This window comes from Anolis sagrei, chromosome 11 (assembly GCF_037176765.1).
Source record: "Anolis sagrei isolate rAnoSag1 chromosome 11, rAnoSag1.mat, whole genome shotgun sequence".
NCBI classification, from domain to species: domain Eukaryota; kingdom Metazoa; phylum Chordata; class Lepidosauria; order Squamata; family Dactyloidae; genus Anolis; species Anolis sagrei.
The window spans coordinates 26189216-26208979 of NC_090031.1; the positions used below are offsets into that span (position 1 = coordinate 26189216).

The 19764-nt window shown below is 42.6% G+C and overlaps 1 protein-coding gene across 5 annotated transcripts in view; it reads left to right on the forward strand.

Moving 5' to 3' along the window:
- The window catches only part of RAP1GAP2 (RAP1 GTPase activating protein 2), a 150094-nt gene that overhangs the window by 65498 nt on the left and 64832 nt on the right, over nt 1–19764 (forward strand). Inside the window, exon 1 of one of the 5 annotated variants that reach the window (XM_060756950.2) lies at nt 2734–3852. The exons of 3 other annotated variants lie outside the window; for them this stretch is intronic. In XM_060756950.2, the coding sequence (XP_060612933.2) occupies nt 3743–3852 (110 nt within the window). In that variant the 5' untranslated portion in view covers nt 2734–3742. Of the gene's footprint in view, nt 1–2733; nt 3853–5610; nt 5667–19764 lie in introns of those variants that run through there. One more of the 5 variants, XM_060756952.2, reaches the window with a different exon arrangement.

Sequence of the window (19764 nt, forward strand, 5' to 3'; positions counted from 1 at the left end):
TTACATTTATTATTTTACTCTATATACTATTATTATTATTATTATTACATTTCTATTATTTTACTCTATTTTTATTATTATTACATTTTAATTAACTCTTTTTTATTATTACATTTATTTTAATCTATTTATTGTTATTATTATTAAATTTATTACTTTATTAGTACTGTTATTATTACATTTCCATTATTTTACTCTATAATAATAATAATAACAACAACAACTCTATTTTAATTATTACATTTATTTTACTCTATTAATATTATTTTAGTTTATTATTGCTATTATTACATTTATTATTTTACTCTATTATTACTGTCATTATTGCATTTCCATTATTTTACTATATTATTATTTTTATTACATTTATTGTTTTACTCTCTTTATTATTATTGGAAGGATACTTAAGCACATTTAAATTGAAGAAGGTTACAATAATGGTTTAATCAGTGTTGGGCAGTTTATGTAATTTTACATAAAAATTACAGTTTTATGTAAATATTCAGAAACATTTAACCTACCGATGCCTCCAAAAATATAATTTTATTGATATCTATTTTTATTTTGAAATTGACCAGTAGCTGCTGCATTTCCCTTAGTTTATACTCAAGTCTATACGTTTTCCTATTTTTTGTGTGGTAAAATTAGATAAGGGTAAAGGTAAAGGTTTCCCTTGACATTAAGTCCAGTCTAGTGGGAGGTAGACTACGTTGGATAACACAGAACGCTGGATGAGTGAAGGTTGGATAAGTGAGACTCTACTGTACTTAAAAGAGTTAAAATGCATTTTCCTGTTTCCCAGCTATCAACTGCCCCTCCCTTTTTGCCAGATATTTGTCACATGGGTCATAGCATAACATAACATAACATAACATAACATAACATAAACCTGACTGTGAGAGCTGTTCAGCAGTGGAACTCTCTGCCTCGGAGTGTGGTGGAGGCTCCTTCTTTGGAAGCTTTTAAACACAGACTGGATGGCCATCTGTTGGGGGTGCTTTGACCTCAATTTTCGTGCTCCTTGGCAGGGGGTTGGACTGGATGGCCCATGAGGTCTCTTCTAACTATGATTTTATGATTCTATAATGATAACCACACACAATAATAATAATAATAATAATAATAACTTTATTTATATCCCGCCACCATCTCCCCAAGGGGACTCGGGGTGGCTTACATGAGGCCAGGCCCAGCAGTACAACAATGCAAATGTACAACATGAGAATACAACAATAAAATATAAAAATTAAATTAAAATGCAAGAAACATTATAAATAAACACATCATACAATATAAAATCACAATATATGAACGCAGAGAATTAATCATAGTGGGCAGGGCCGGTTGCAATGCTTTCCATTCAGAAATGCCAGGTTGGGACTCATGCTTAGTATTTTGGAAATTCGGAGTGCATCTACACTGTGGAATGAATACAGTTTGACACCACCTTAACCACGCTGGCTTGATGCTATAGAATGCTGGGAGCTGTAGTTCAGTGAGGGTACCAGTATTCTTGGGCAGTTCAAGTGATGTCGAGTGACATTCATTTGAAAGTGTTGATACTAGGAAATGATCAAAAGTCTTTCACTTGGGTTGTTGTAGGTTTTTCAAGCTGTATGGCCATGTTCCAGAAGCATTCTCTCCTGACGTTTCACCTGCATCTATGACAGGCATCCTCAGAGGTTGTGAGGTCTGTTGGAAACTAGGAAAATGGGGTTTATATATCTGTGGAATAATGTCCAGGGTGGGAGAAAGAACTCTTGTCTGTTGGAGGTAGGTGTGAATTGGCCACCTTCCACAGATATTAAGGTAAAGGTAAAGGTTTTCCCCAGTCATATCCAACTCTGGGGGTTGGTGCTCATCTCCATTTCTAAGCCAAAGAGCCGGCATTTTCCATAGACATCTCCAAGGTCATGTGGCTGGCATGACTGCATGGAGCGCCGTTACCTTCCCGCCAGAGCGGTACCTATTGATCTACTCACATTTGCATGTTTTTGAACTGTTAGGTTGGCAGAAGCTGGAGCTGACAGCGGAAGCTCATGCCGCTCTCTGGATTCGAACCTGCGACCTTTCAGTCAACAAGCTCAGCAGCTCAGTGCTTTAACCCACTGCGCCACCGGGGCTTCCTAATATATAGATATATAAACCACATATATATAAACCCAATTTTTTAGTTTCCAACAAACCTCACAGAGCCCCCGGTGGCGCAGTGGGTTAAACCCTTGTGCTGGCAGGACTGAAGACTGACAGATCGCAGGTTCGAATCCGGGAAGAGTGTGGATAAGCTCCCTCTGTCAGCTCCAGCTCCGCATGGGGGGACATGAGAGAAGCCTCCCACAAGGATGGTCAAACATCAAAACATTCAGGCATTCCCTGGGCAACATCCTTGCAGACAGCCAATTCTTAAGTTTCTCAAGTTGCTCCTGACATGGAAAAAAAAACAAAAACCTCACAACCTCTGAGGATGCTTGCCACAGATGCAGGCGAAACATCAGGAGAGAATGTTTCTAGAACATGGCCATACAACAACCCAGTGATTCTGGCCATGAAAGCCTCTGACAATACATGGTTTTCACTTGACTCTGGAACAACGTCAAGTGGAAGATCAACAAATGCAGAAGGGTGCAAAAGAGTGTTTACTTTCCTCAATGTTTTATTGTTTTGGCACAAAGCTTCCCGCTTCCTACCCAACCTGGTCCTGATCTGGTCCTGAACTCTTCAGGATATTTTCCTCCAACGTCCCACATGTGTTTGCAGTCCTGCCAGGCAGACAGTCGCCAACCAAGCCCCTTTTCATTTTAATACTCTTAGAGCGCTTCTAATCCCAAAGAGCAATCAGCAAATGACATCCCGCAAGGAGCGAGGAAACAGCGGCGTGTGTTTTATAAAAAGCTCTTCGGTGCAGCTGCTGAGGCTGACAATCGCTCGGCTGAGAGCAATCTGCCGAGGAACCCGTCTCCCTCGAAAACAGAAACGTTGAGTGAAGAATGCACAAAAAGGTTATGACCTATGACCAACCTATCGTACCCACCTTACGGGAAGCTTTGGGCTTTTCGGCTCACAGCATGTCACATCACTGAAGCGTCAACCTGTTTACCCATGAATTTTGAAGGTGATCTTCCATCGAGCCAAAAAGTGACAACTTGCCGTGAAAGGACTTTGGAGACCAAACTGCAAGACTCCAAGGACTGAGCCGCAGAACTTCAGGGACTCCGTCGCTCTGGCTTGGAAACGTATCCAGGATGACCTGCTTTCAAGGCAACCTCTCCATCCACCTGCCTTGATGGAGCGTGGCTTTGCCAAACGACAAAAAGGCACACCGACCGGCGTCTCTTCATCTCTGGCTCGTCTTCTATAGTGAGCGAAAGAGGCTGATGGCGATGCACTGCCTCCGGTGACAGATTGTCCGCATGTGCAGTGGCTGGCACATCCGAAAGTGATTTAATTGACTCGGGGGGGATGCCAGTCCTTATCGGCAGCTGAGCAAACCCTGGCCGAGAACAAGACTCCGGAGAGGAAAAGGGCAGGGAAGCTCCAGGTGACTTGAAGGTCATCCAAGTGGGAACAGTCACCTGATTCGGGGACAGCCTTACCTATGCGACTGGCCTAACCACCAGGCAGAAGAGAGAAGGGAAGAGGGAGGGGAAGAATGAGCCTGTGATAAGCGAGGCAGTGCTGCACTTTTGCAGAAAGACGCTCTCTTGCCAATCGCTGGCAGGGTTGCCGAAGTGTCGCCTTTGGGATGTCCCAACCTCCGCCCGGTAGGATGCACTCCAAGCGAGCGGGGATCCGAGCAGCGGTGGTGCTCATTGGCTTGTTGCACAAGCACCGAAAGCAAAATAAAGAGAAAAGGTAATGCTCCGGCTTTGATATTTCATCCATCTCTTTCAATCTCTGTACTTGTACTTTCGTTCCATCTCCTTCATGGATGGGGTGAGGAAGTCGTGGCAATTTGGGGTGTATTGCCAATGCTGTATTGTGTCCGTTTGTGTGTTTTGGTTGTGCTGCTCTCCAAAGTAAAGATAACCTTTCCCTGATATTAAGTCTAGTCGTGTCCGAATTTAATGGGCGGTGCTCATCTCCATTTCTAAGCTGAAGAGCCGGCGTTGCCCATAGACACCTCCCAAGGTCATGTGGCTGGCATGACTGCATGGAACGCCATTACCTTCCCACCGAAGCAGTACCTATTGATGTGTTGCATTAGCAAATTCCCAGATTAGTTTAGTGTTTACACCTTATTTTATTTTTCTGGTCATTTAATATTTAATGTTTATTTTACTTAAGTGATATTTGTCTTTACTATTTTAATGTAGCAGAAATCCTATATAAAAACATACTACGTATTTTTGACATTAAAATTGAAATCTGAAATATATACAGAAAGTATATATTGAACTGCTAGGTTGGCAGAAGCTGGAGCTAACACCAGGAGCTCACCCCACTCCACGGATTCAAAATGCGTTTTGGTCCACAAGTTCAGCAGCTCAGCGGTTTAACCTGCTTTGCCACCAAGGGAGCCCTAAAGTGCATCTAGACCAGTGTTTCTCAACCTTCTTAATGCCTCATGTTGCGTTGCATGACCCCTAACTATAAAATTATTTTCGTTTCTACTTCATAACTCTAATTTTGCTACTATTATGAATCGTCATGTAAATATCTGATATGTAAGATTTATTTTCATTCACTGGAACAAATTTGGCACAAATACCCAATATGCCCAAATTTGAATACTGGTGAGGTTGGCGGCGGGATTGATTTTGTCATTTGGGAATTGTAGTTGCTGGGATTTATAGTTCACCTACAATCAAAGAGCATTCTGAACTCCACCAATGATGGAATTGAACCAAACATGGCACACAGAATTCCCATGATCAACAGAAAATATTGGAAGGGTTTGGTGGGCATTGACCTTGAGTTTTGGAGTTGTAGTTCACCTCTATCCAGAGAGCACTGTGGACTCAAACAATGATGGATCTAGACCAAACTTGGCACGAATACTCAATATGCCCAAGTATGAACAGTGGTGGAGTTTGGGGAAAATATAACTTGACATTTGGGAGTTGTAGTTGCTGGGATTTATAGTTCACCTCCAATCAAAGAGCATTTGAACCCCAGCAATGATAGAATTGGGCCAAATTTCCCACACAGCACCACCATGACTAGCAAAAAATACTGGAGGTCTTTGGTGACCTCCTCTGATACCCCCTCATGACCCCTCCCCAGGGGTCCTGACCCCCAGGTTGAGAAACGCCGATGTAAATGCACCCCAGGTAGGTCTCAGTTTGGGAGAAAAGTGGCAAGGAACTGAACCAGAGAGTAGTCGAAGATGGCAAGAAATACTGTTGCCTTGAAGTCGGATTGGGATGCTGCATCCGTGAAGCTTGGCACTGAGTTTTGCCCACACCTTTAGAGCACTGCGAGGAAAGACAAAGAAAAACAGCAAATCCACTTTGTCTCTTCACCTTCAAGCGCCAAGTCCTTTTGCAGCAGAGAGTGATTATAATCTGGGAGAAACTTTCCCTTGCTGTTGGGATTGTGTCACTTCTGTTCCCGAAAGCCACAGACAGCGCTTTCTGTTCCGAATCCAAGGGAACCGTCTGTTGGCACAGTTGGCGCTCGGCAACGATGGAGGATGTAGCGGTTGCTTCTCCAACCCATGCTGACAGGTGCTTTTATTTGACTTTCCCCCTCCCATGCGTCGAGCTTGATTTGAGGCCCTTTTAATGTTCCAACAAGGTGGATGTCTTCTTAAACCTTTTTTTCCTCTTTTGCTGGAAGACAGAACTACTAAAATCTATATAATGCCGAAAATCTAATTATTGTTTGAAAGGGTAGACAGAAAAATATGATTGTTGTTCTTATGATTGGAATTAACAATGCTTTTTACTGATAATGAAGGTGATAGAGGATGATTTTGCTGTCTGTTTCTAAATGAACGGAAACATTGGAAAATATATTAAGTGCAAATCTAGACCAGTGTTTCTCCACCTTCGTAATGCCGCAACCCCTTAATATAGTTCCTCATGTTGTGGTGACCCCCAAACATAACATTATTTTTCTTGCCACTTCATAACTGTCATTTTGCTATTGTTATCAATTGAAATGTAAATATCTGATATGCAGGATGTATTTTCATTCACTGGACCAAATTTGGCACAAATACCCCAAATTTGAATATTGATGGGGTGGAAGGGGATTGATTTTGTCATTTGGGAGTTGTAGTTGATGGGATTTATAGTTCACCTACAATCAAAGAGCATTCTGAGTTCCACCAACGATGGAATTGAATCAAACTTGGCACACAGAACTGTCATGACCAAGAGGAAATACTGGAAGGGTTTGATGGGCATTGACCTTGAGTTTTGGAGTTGTAGTTCACCTACATCCAAAGAGCACTGTGGACTCAAACAATGATGGATCTGGATCAAACTTGGCACAAATACTCAATATGCCCAATATGTTGGAGTTTGGGGAAAATAGACTTTGTCATTTGGGAGTTGTAGTTGCTAGGATTTATAGTTAACCTACAATCAAAGAGCATTTTGAACTCCACCAATGATGGAATTGAACCAAATTTGGCACACAGAACTCCCATCACCAACAGAAAACATTGGAAGGGTTTGGTGGGCATTTACTTTGAGTTTTGGAGTTGTAGTTCACCTACACCCAGAGGTGTTGTGTGTCACTGCCATAGACACACAACATATATAAACAGATGCAGAGGCAATTTAATATTCCAGCTGTTCTTGAGGGTATTCTGGCCTCCAGGGGAGCTGTCCCTTCACCGACCATTTGTGACACTGATGAAGTACTTCCTCATTCTTTGCGTGCTTGGTGGAGATTTTTATGGCCTCGTAAATCAGTTAAATATTGATCAGGTGGAGGGGGATTGATTTTGTCATTTATATGAATCGTCATATAAATATCTGATGTGCAGGATGTATTTCCATTCACTGGACCAAATATTGGAAGGTTTTGGTGGGCATTGACCTTGAATTTTGGAGTTGTAAAATATTTGGGCGTATTGAGTAGTCATGCCAAGTTTATCATTGTTTAGTCCACAGTGCTCTCTGGATGTAGGTGAACTACAACTCTCAAACTCAAGGTCAATGCCCACCAAAACCTTCCAGCATTTTCTGTTGGTCATGGTAGTTCTGTGTGTCAAGTTTGGTTCAATTCCATCGTTTGTGGAGTTTAGATTCTATGATTCTACGCAAGTTATTGAAAAACAGAGATAGAGGCTTTCCCATCTGTTCCCATCTCCGGCACCTGGAGGCTGTGCTCAACTCTGGCCATAGGAGGGTGCTGTCGCTCCATCTTCCATGCCAAGGAACTTTGATTTCCATAGATGACCTTATCGTCAACATTTTCTTATGGTCACTTTTTTATTACTGCCCTGCTTTAAAGCAGAACCTATTTATCTACTCACATTGCTGTTTTCAATCTGCTAGGTGGGCAGAAGCTGGGATGATGGCCGGGAGCTCACCCTGACTTGGGCTTGAACTGCAACTTTTCGATTGGCAGGATTTTGTGCAGCAGTGGTTAACCCGCTGTGCTAAAGCTCGGCCCTTTCCCTCTAAGATGCTAAAAGGATCAATTTAGGAGGGAAAAAAGGATGTAATCTTGTTAGACAATTTGCAGTTGGTTAGTGGATGTCACTCTTTCTGGGAAAGTGTGTCTATTGGGGAATAGTTGGAGAGTTTTTATAGTGTGCTCTGTTTGATAAGAGACTTAGGTTTGAATCTCCACTTAGCCATTGAAATCCCTGCATCCGCCTGGTCTACTCCCTCTAATTTGGCCTAATTTACCTTGATCCTTTGTGGTTTAGAATGAGATTAGCGTATCTACCTGGTGCTTTGAATGTGATCTTCCTGCTTCTTGGCAGAATGGGGTTGGACTAGATGAACCACAAGGTCTCTTCCAACTCTACGATTCTGTAATTCTATCTTCATTCTTCTTGCACCCATTGGTCCAGATCAATCAAATTGACTGGTTGCACCGCAAATGCACTTCTATCTGCAAATTGTTTTGACAGCTGTCAAAATATAGAGCAACCCCCCCATCCTTTGAAGTTCTAGCTATTCTCCTTCACCACAAGATGTCAGTATTCTTAACCAATAGATGTTAACCTTTAAGGGTCAATGTGTCAATTCATTACTTTGTGTGTCGATGGTTACCTTGGGGTATATCTACATGGTGGAATGAATGCAGTTTGACCCCACTTGAACTGCCATGGCTCAATGCCACGGAGTCCTTGGAGTTGTAGTTTGGGGACACAGGAAGCACTTGCCTTGAGCAGAGAGTGCTATGGACCTTCTAAAACTACAACTCATCCATTCTATGAATTTGGCAATTCGCGCCTTTGGTCATGAGCTGAGCACAGTACAATGTCAAAATACTGTTTGAGATAAGCCAGACCAGTCGGATGATCCTCGATGCATTTGTGTAATCCCTTCCAGAGGTCATGTAAGCATGTAACGCGCAGCACACTTTGTGACAATTAATGCCATGAGTTAATTAAGTGTGGCATGACGAAGGGCTTATCCCTGTTTCCTGCAATCGGTTCTGGCAAATCAACGTTGTTGGTAAATGAAGAAAATTCTTAGTGGGATTTGAGCAAAAACGGCAATTTTGGGGACCAGCCCACCTGCCGTTATCCTTTTTTCATTTTGGGATGAATTTGGGACATACTTGTATGTCAAAGAGAACACAACGTTTTCAAAGGCATCTATTAGGGAAGGATAGGTCATTTCCTCTCCTGCTGCTCTTTGATGTTTCGCAGCTTGGCTTAGTGGCCTCCTTTATCATCTCAAATAAAGTGTGTTGTCAAAGGTTTTTATGGCTAGAATCACTGGGTTGCTGTTAGTTTTCCGGGCTGTATGGCTATCTTTCAGAAGCATTCTCTCCTGACGTTTCACCCACATCTATGGCAGGCATCCTCAGAGGTTGTGAGGTCTGTTGTGAGGTTTATATATACGTGGAATAATGTCCAGGGTGGGAGGAGGAACTCTTATCTGGATGAGGCAAGTGTGAGTGTTGCAATTGGCCACTTTGAGAAGCACCACAGCTTCAAAGACTGGCTGGTTCCTGCCTGGAATCCTTTGTTGGGTGATGTTAGCTGGTCCTGATTGTTTCCTGTCTGGAATTCCCCTGTTTTCTGGGTGTTGCTCTTTATTTACAGTCCTGATTTTAGAGGGTTTTTTTTTTAATAATGGTCTCCAAATTTTGTTCATTTTCATGGTTTCCTCCTTCCTTTCTTTTTTAAAGAAAATAATCTTTATTGAAAATTTTCCTATATATATATATATATATATCTCAAATCTTTGGATAGCGAAAGAAAAACAGATGATAGAGGGAAGGTGAGAAAGAAGAGAGAGAAAGGAAAGGAAAGAACAGAAGAAAAAAGGAAAGAGAAAAAAGAAAAAAAGAGGAGAGAAAAGAGAAAAAGATACCTATATAGCGTTTTTGACTTCCTGGGTATCATCCATGTGGATTCTTCCTTTTCTTTCTTTTATCTTTATATCTTCCGTATTTTCCTCTCTTTTTTCTATATCAATATATTTCCATTCTTATGTTTCAAATATTCTGTCACTTTTGTCCAACCTATTTCTTTTATCAGGGTCCCCTTGCTTTGAGTCTGTCCCTATTTCTGATATCTGCAATTTTCCCCATCCAGTCATCTTCTTCTGGGATCTCTTCCTTTTTCCAAACTTTTGCATAACATATTCTTGCTGCCATGTTTAAAAGGGATAGGAATTTGTCATGGTTTCTTCCTTTCTGTTGACATTGTCCACCTGCTTGTGGATTTCAATGGCTTCTCTGTGTCGCCTGACGTGGTGGTTGTGAGAGTGGTCCAGCATCTCTGTGTTCTCATATAATATGCTGCGTCAAGGTTGGTTCATCAGGTGCTCTGCTATGGCTGACTAATCTGGTTGGATTAGTCTGCAGTGCCTTTCATGTTCCTTGATTTGTGTTCGGCTAATGCTGCGTTTGGTGGTCCCTTTGTAGACTTGTCCATGATATATGGTAGACACCACCAGAGGTGAGAGGATCCCTCTTGTCCTTTGCTGAATAGAGCATTTGTTGGATTTTCTTAGTGCATTGCTGTCTACATGGCCAAAATAAAATGGATTCACTGCTCAACTGTCTTGGGGAATCAGACCACAAATGTGAGTCAACAGCACAATCAGGGTTGTTCCAGAGTTTCCTGGAAGCTCCAGAGCAAACCGACCCTTTTGGAGATATAGACAATGGGATTGGGCTAGATCTGGTCTGATTCATTGTCAAAAGGATCCATTGTTGCATTGTCACCAACAAGAAGTGTTCTGATTTATTTATTTTATGTCAAAAGCATTGCATAAATAAAACTGATAAAAATAGAGAGAACTTAAGTGGCTAAATAATGTTTGACCAAAAACGGGCAACAGCGACTGCATTGTCTGTAGCTTTAAACAATTCTTCCTCTCTACATGAGGCGGGGCATTGGGGAGAAGCATACGGATGCGGAGTTGTTTGTTCTGCTCTACAGTCACACAAGGTGGAGGATTCTTCTAGGTTGTAACATTTTGCCAGGTTGTCTTTTGATCTGTCCACTCCACTTCTGAGTCTGTTCAGGGACTGACTTCTATGTTGGTTTGCCCCTGGAGGAAGACCCTCATGGGGGGCCATCCAGTTGGGATTTCCTGGTTTAGCTGCTCAGAGAGGTACTCTTGCTGTTGTTGGGGGGATGCCAAGAGGAGTGGTGGTTCTCATGAAGCTTTCCCTTGATTTGAGTCTACTGGGATGAGGCTGATAGCCATGCAGTGGGTGGCTTTCAGTGTTCAAACTCACATCTCTCAGTTAGCAACAACTTCCTGTCGCACATCAAGAGGAGCAATACCAGCTAGCTTGTAGAGTTTATCAACAGATGTAGGTTTAAGACATCCTGTGATTATTCTGCATATTTCGTTTAGTGCTATATTCACCTGCTTCATGTGGGCAGGCTTGTGCCAAACAAGACAGGCATACTCCGCAGTTGGGTAAGACAAGGCCAGGGCTGATGTTCTTTTTAATTTTGTGTCTACCAGTAAGTTTATGTAAGATGTTATTACCTGCTGCTACTTTGTGCTTGGTGTTCATACAGTGTTTCCTAAATGCTAGTGTTCGATCTAAGGTGATGCTGAGATATTTATGATGGGAACAGTGTTCAAGCTCTTGGCCTTCCCAGGTAACTTCAATTTCCTGTTGGCTTCACAGTTACGTAGATGGAAAGCACACACTTGTGTCTAGGCTTCAGGTGGTTATCTTTGTAGTAGCTGGAGAGATCTTTCAAGGCATTAGTAAGTTGGAGTGTTCTGATGATGTTGCATTCCTGGTAATGCCACATAGAATCAGAGAATATAGAGTTGGAAAAGACCACATGAGCCATCCAGACCAACCTATTTCCCTGCAGAAAAAGTACAATTAAAGAACCCCAGATAGATGACCATCCAACCTTCAGTAGGAGAAGTCTCCACCCGACTGTTGAACAGTTCTTACAATCAGAGAGTTCTTCCTAATGATCTTCCAAACATCACGTGACCAGAAATACGATATCTCAGTTGCTCCCTGTACAGGCTAAAGTTTCCAACTTTTCCTCCCAAGAGGACGTGGTAGCTTAAACTCGGTTATGAAGAGCATCGTTTTGAAAAAAGCAGAGGTCACATCCACCGCTTGCTTCTGTGCATGTCTCCATGGGTAGCCCGGGAGCAGCTGCTCCTGTGACTTTTCAGAGGCGACATGATCTGTCTGCATCCAGTTTTAAAGCAAAGGAGCAGCTGCTGACCTGGGTAATATGTTTTCGTAAAGGAGGGTGCAGCAGTGGTCAAGGCAAGAGGCAGCTGTTTCAGGGTTTAGGAGCTGAGCATTCAGATTGACTGTCTTGTCCATCAGGGTAAGATTGCTGGAGATCAGGACCACGGACAGCTCAGTGCAAGGCCAGGATGGCAAGATGCAAAAGTAAACTCCTGAAACTAATGTCAAGCTGCATTCATTCCACAGCAGCAACCACTTTGACGGGGACCACTTTGACCAAGGACCACATTGATCAGGGATCATATTGACCAGGGACCACTTGACCAGGGATCATTTTGATCAGGGACCATTTTGACCAGGGACCACATTTACCAGGGACCACATTGGTCAGGGATCACATTGACCAGAAATCACTTGACCAGGGACCACATTGACCAGGGACCACTTTGACCAGGGACCAATTTGACTGGGGACTACTTTAACCAGCGACCACATTGATCAGGGACCACATTGACCAGGGACCACTTTGACCAGGGACCACATTGATCAGGGACCACATTGACCAGGGACCAATTTGACTGGGGACTACTTTAACCAGGGATCACATTGATCAGGGACCACATTGACCAGGGACCACTGACCAGTTATCATTTTGACCAGGAACCACTTTGACCAGGGACCACTTTGACCAGGGACCACTTTGACCAGGGAATATTTTGACCAGGAACCACTTAATGAGGGATCACTTTGACCAGGGACCATTTTGACCAGGGACTATTTGACGAGGGACCACTTTGACCAGGGACCACTTCACCAGGGAGCATATTGACTAGGGACCACTTTGACCAGGAACCACTTGACCAGACTGTTTTGACAGGGACCACTTTGACCAGGGACCACTTTGACCAGGGACCACTTTGACCAGGAACCACTTTGACCAGATTTGTCCAGAGCTGCATGGTATACAGTAAACTCCCGAAGAGGCGAGAAGCTCCTTCTTGTTGTTTGCTGAACATAGCAGACAGGAAACAATCCGGGCCAGCTAACACCTCCCAACAAAGGATTCCCCCAGGCAGGAAGCAGCCAGACTTTGAAGCTGCAAGGCCATTTAATACTAATCAAGGTGGCGAATGGCAACATTCACACATGCCTCAAACAGAAAAGAGTTCTTCCTCTGACCCTGGACATTTTTCCACAGATATATAAACCCCACTTGGCTAGTTTCCAACAGACCTCACAACCTCTGAGGATGCCTGCCATTGATACAGGTGAAACGTCAGGAGAGAATGCTTCTGCAACATGGCCATATAGCCCGGAAAACTCACAGCAACTCAGTAATTCAGGCCATGAAAGCCTTCGACAACACATTAAAGCTCACCCTCTTTGTTGCAAAATGTCACCTTGCCTTTCCCTTCTCTAGCTGGTTCTGTACTTGCAAAGCATCCCTTGGCGTGAACGCGGTGCAAAAGCTGAGGTGTAGCCGTTCATCTGAAAGCAAAAAATAAGGTATTATATATTCTAAGAAAAAAGAAATGTGGCCTTAACTGGAACTCTCATTCCTGCAAGGCAAAAAAAGAAGAAAAAATGCTTTGCAAGAGAACGAGATATTTTTAGTAATGGGAACATGTTTTTAAAATCATGTTTGACTAAATGGAGAGATCGTCAATGCAAGCTCCGGAAACAGCCATGGACTTTGCCTGGGTGTTAAACACAGGATACACCTAATAAAAGCAATATTGATTTCCACCTGCCTTGGTGATGCATGTTGGACACGACTTAACACTAAAAGCGACCTGCAGTCCTTAGTTCAGTTAGAACTAAAAGGGATTTCTAGCACTAAGTTCAGGGTGCTGTAGTCGTTCCGTTCATCCAAAAAGGTTCTAGTAGCCCTTCATTCAGTTATAGTTTCTTGAGGATCAGGACTCTTCGGCAGAGAAGACTTTGCAAAACTACAACTCTCAGGATTCCAGAGCTGTGAGCCATGGCAGTGTAAACATGCAAATGTGAGATCACATTTACGGGTTCTGTGAGAAGGTAATGGTGCTCCTTGTAGTCATGCTGGCCACATGACCTTGGAGGTGTCTATGGACAACGTCAGCTCTTGGGCTTAGAAATGGAGATGAGGACCGCCCCCCAGAATTGGACTCAACTAAACTTAATGTCCTTTACTTAGATCAGCGTTTCCCAACCTGGGGGTCAGGACCCCTCGGAGGGTTACAAGGGGGTGTCAGAGGGGTTGCCAAAGACCAACAGAAAACACAGTATTTTCTATTGGTCATGGGGATTCTGTGTGGGAAATTTGGTTCAATTCCATCGTTGGTGGAGTTCAAAATGCTCTGATTGTAGGTGAACTATAAATTCCAGCAACTACAATTCCCAAATGTCAAGGTCTATTTCCCCAAACTCCACAGTGCTCTCTGGATGTAGGTGAACTACAACTCTCAAACTCAAGGTCAATGCCCACCAAACCCTTCTGGTGTTTTCTGTTGGTCATGGGAGTTTTGTGTGCCAAGCGTGGATCAATTCCATTGTTGGTGGGGTTCAGAATGCTCTTTGATTGTAGGTGAACTATAAATCCCAGCAACTACAACTCCCAAATGACAAAATCAATCCTCGCCCCCAACCCCACCAGTATTCAAATTTGGGTGTATGGGTTATTTGATCCAAGTTTGGTCCAGATCCATCATTGTTTGAGTCCACAGTGCTCTCTGGATGTAGGTGAACTACAACTCTCAAACTCAAGGTCAATGCCCACCAAACCCTTCCAATGTTTTCTGTTGGTCATGGGAGTTCTGTGTGCCAAGTTTGGCCCAATTCCATCATTGGTGGTGTTCAGAATGGTCTTTGATTCTAGGTGAACTATAAATCCCAGCAACTACAACTCCCAAATGACGCAATCTGTCCTCCCCAACCCCACCATATTTGGACGTATGGGATATTTGCGCCAAATTTGGTCCAGTGAATGAAAATGCATCCTGCATATCAAATATTTACATTATGATTCATAACAGTAGCAAAGTTACAGTTATGAAGTAGCAACGAAAATAATGTTATGGCTGGAGGTCACCACAACAGGAGGAACTGTGTTATGGAGTCACAACATTAGGAAAGTTGAGAACCACTGTTCTATAGCATAGATCAGGCATGGGCAAACTTCGGTCCTCCAAGTGTTTTGGACTTCAACTCCCACAATTCCTAGCAGCCTACTGGCTGCTAGGAATTGTGGGAGTTGAAGTCCAAAACACTTGGAGGACTGAAGTTTGTCCATGCCTGGCATAGATGCATCTCTAGATGGTATCCAAAAACCTTACTGTGTTGGAAAGAGAAAGAGGAATGTCCTTTCAAATGTAAGGCACCCTGTGATGCATCCTGGGAACATCCTCTAAGTAGGAAGAACATGTTTCTGTTTGTGCCAGGAATTGCCTCTGGATGTTCTGTGAAAAGTGGAATATGCACAGGCACATTTCCTCCGTCTGTTTCTCCTTGAACAGGATTTGTTCATGGTGACTCATTGGTATCACAACCTCTGAGGATGCCTGCCATAGATGCAGGCAAAAAGTCAGGAGAGAATGCTTCTGGAACACGGCCAGACAGCCCAGGAAACTGGCCCTGAAAGCCTTTGACAGCACATCAGACATCTTTCCCTCCTGTGTGTGTTTCTATCCTTGACTGAAGGGTACGTCATCTTCTCTGCACATTAATCATATACAGATCCTAGTCCTTGGTGGACCTTCTGTTGCCTTGCTCCCCTTTCACACATTTAATATTTAGTCTCCAGCTCTCCTTGTTCTCTCTGTTCCAATTAATTTTCAATCAACACGCCATTGCTCTCCGAGTGAGATATCTAACAGCCCGACAGGATATGACAAGGCCATCATTCACGTGTCCAGCACATTGGCACCTCAAGCAGGGTCAAATGCTCACTTTTACTGTGTTGGGAATGAGTTTTTGAGCACGTAACGCCTGACTCGGTTTCTCCTCGTGGCTTTAACAAAAGGTTTACTACTATGACCCATCGATGCATTCAGATGTCCTCTTGTTATCCATCCCAGAGCAAATTTGCACCCTTTTCTGAATGGGTTTCTGCTCATTTCTATAACATGGAACTGCTGCGTCATTGTAAATGCAGTATCACTGACATGGCTTACAGGTGGAGCATCCCTTATTCACAATTCCAAAATCTGAAATTGTCCAATCGGGAGGGTGAGATAGGGACACTGTTGCTTTCTGAGGGTTCAATGTACACAACCCTTATTAAAATCTGTCTATCTGTCTATCTATCTATCTATCTATCTATCATCTATCTATCTATATCTCTCAATCCATCCTGTTTCTCAAGTCACTCCGGACACGAAAAAAATCCATCCATCCATCTATGTCTAAAAGTCAAAATATGCTTGTAAAACTATCCATCCATCCATATAACAAAAGTCAAAACATTTGTGCAAGTCTATCTGTCTGTCTGTCTGTCTGTCTATATAACAAAAGTCAAAACAATCTGCCTGTCTATCTGTCCATCCATCCATCCATCCATCCATCCATCCATCCATCCATCCATCCATATAACAAAATATTATTATAAGTCTGTTTGTCTGTCTATCTATCTATCTATCCATCTATCTATCTATATAGCAAAAGTCAATCTATACTTCTATCTATCTATCTGTCTGGACATATATATACATAACAAAACTCAAAACATGTGTGTAAGTCTGTCTGTCTGTATATATAACAAGTCAAAACATGCATGTAAATCTGCCTGTCTATCTGTCTAACCATCCATCCATCCATCCATCCATCCATCCATATAACAAAATATTATTCTAAGTCTGTCTGTCTGTCTGTCTATCTATCTATCTATCTATCCATCCATCCATCTATCTATATAGCAAAAGTCAATCTATACTTCTATCTATCTATCTATCTATCTATCTATCTATCTATCTGTCTGGACATATTTATATAACAAAACTCAAAACATGTGTGTAAATCTGTCTGTCTGTGTATATGACAAGTCAAAACATGCATGTAAGCCTGCCTGTCTATCTGTTTATCTAACCATTCATCCATCCATCCATATATCAAAATATGATTATAAGTCTATCTATCTATCTATCTATCTATCTATCTATCTATCTATCATCTATCTATCTATTCATCTATATAACAAAAGTAAAATTATTTTGTAAGTATATCTATATGTCCGTCCGTCCATATATATACACAAAACTCAAAACATGTGTGTAAGTCTATCTATCTGTCTGTCTGTCTGTCTGGCTATATAACAAAAGTCAAAACATGCATGTAAGTCCGCCTGTCTGTCTATCTAACCATCAATCCATCCATCCATATAGCAAAATATGTTATATAGATATAACAAAATCTGTCTATCTATCTATCTATCTATCTATCTATCTATCTATCTATCTATCTATCATCTATCCATTCATCCATCCATCCATCCATCCATCTATATAACAAAAGTCAAAATATATTTATAAGTCTTATCTATCTGTTTGTCCATCCATATCTATACACAAAACTCAAAACATGTGTGTAGGTCTGTCTGTGTGTCTATATAACAAAAGTCAAAACATGCATGTAAGTCTGCCTGTCTGTCTATCTATCTACCATCCATCCATCCATCCATCCATCTAACAAAATATGTTAATAAGTCTCTCTCTCTCTCTCTCTCTCTCTCTCTCTCCATCCATCCATCCATCCATCTATATAACAAAAGTCAGAATATATTTGTGTCTGTCTATCTGTCTGTCTGTGTGTGTATACACACACACACGCACACATACACAAAAGTCAAAACATGCGTGTAAGTCTGCCTGTCTGTCTATCTATCTAACCATCCATCCATCCATCTAACAAAATATGTTTATAAGTCTCTCTCTCTCTCTCTCTATCCATCCATCCAGCTATCTATATAACAAAAGTCAGAATATATTTGTAGGTCTGTCTATCTGTGTGTGTGTGTGTGTGTGTATACACACACACACACACACATACACCAAAGTCAAAACATGTGTGTAAGTGTGTCTATCTATATATCCATCCATTGATCCATCCATCTATATATAAAAAGGTCAAAATATGATTATAAGTCTTAGACTATCATCTATCTTGTTTCAGGATGGCTCCTAGGTGGCTTGATGGATCCATCATAACTCAAATTACTGGCAGGGTTTAGGCCTGGAATGGCACAGGGTGATGGGAGGTATAGTCCACTCATCTCCTGACAACCCCCTGAATCCGACCAGTGATGGATCTGGACCAAACTTAGTGCAAATGCTCAGAATACCAGTGGGCTTAGGGGTGATGGTAGAGAAAGATGGGAATTGTAGTTCACCCACATCTGGAGAGCTGCATCATTCCTGCCCATGACTAAAGGCTGGATGGCTTCACCTGCTTCCCAGAACACCGTTCCCAAATTTGGGCCCTCCAGGGGTTTTGGACTTCAACTCCCACAATTCCTAACAGCCTCAGGACTTATCCTTCTCCCCCTCAGCCGCTTAAGTGGAAAAGGAAGGGGCCTGAGGTTGTTAGGAATTGTGGGACTTGGAAGTCCAAAACACCTGGAGGGTCCAAGTTTGCCCATGCCTGCATTTCAGCGTGGCTTCAAACTGTGGTCCTCCAGGAGTTTGGACCTCCAACTCCCAGAATTCCTGGATAAATTTCATCAACGTTCATGGGAAAAGCCAGATGTTACCCCAAGAGATCACTAGAAGGTCACAGGAAGGACCTCATGAATAGGCCAAGAGTTCACTCAAAATTCATGGGAAATGACCAGTTGTTACTTAAGAGGTCATTCGAAGTTCATGGGAAAAGCCAGATGTTACCCAAGAGGTCACTAGAAGGTCACAGGAAAGACCCCATTAACAACCCAAGAGGTCACTCAAAGTTCACGGGAAATTACCAGTTGTTACTCAAAAGGTCATTAGAAGTTCATGGGAAAAGCCAGATGTTACCCAAGAGGTCATTAGAAGGTCACAGGAAAGACCTCATTAATAGGCCAAGAGGTCACTCAAAGTTCATGGGAAATGACCAGTTGGTACGCGAGGTCATTAGAAGTTCGTGGGAAAAGCCAGATGTTACCCAAGAGGTCACTAGAAGGTCACAGGAAAAACCCCATTAACAACCCAAGAGGTCACTCAAAGTTCACGGGAAATGACCAGTTGTTACTCAAGAGGTCATTTGAAGTTTGTGGGAAAAGCCAGATGTTACCCAAGAGGTCACTAGAAGGTCACAGGAAAGATGCCATTAATAGGCCAAGAGGTCACTCAAAGTTCACGGGAAATGACCAGTTGGTACTCGAGGTCATTAGAAGTTCGTGGGAAAAGCCAGATGTTACCCAAGAGGTCATTAGAAGGTCACAGGAAAGACCCCATTAATAGGCCAAGAGGTCACTCAAAGTTCACGGGAAATGACCAGTTGGTACCCGAGGTCATTAGAAGTTCATGGGAAAAGCCAGATGTTACCCAAGAGGTCACTAGAAGGTCACAGGAAAGATGCCATTAATAGGCCAAGAGATCACTCAAAGTTCACGGGAAATGACCAGTTGGTACTCGAGGTCATTTGAAGTTTGTGGGAAAAGCCAGATGTTACCCAAGAGGTCATTAGAAGGTCACAGGAAAGACCTCATTAATAGGCCAAGAGGTCACTCAAAGTTCACGGGAAATGACCAGTTGGTACTCGAGGTCATTAGAAGTTCGTGGGAAAAGCCAGATGTTACCCAAGAGGTCACTAGAAGGTCACAGGAAGGACCCCATTAACAGCCCAAAGTTCACGGGAAATGGCCAGATGTTACCCCAAGAGGTCACTAGAAGGAAAGACCAAGTTGTTACTCAAGAGGTCTATGTATGTATTTTCCAAGATGGCTCCTGCTTCCAGAGAGCCCTGTGACTCCTGCAAACAATGGATCTGGACCAGACTTCACACACATGACCAACAGAAAATACTAAAGGGGCTTTTTTTTGGGGGGGG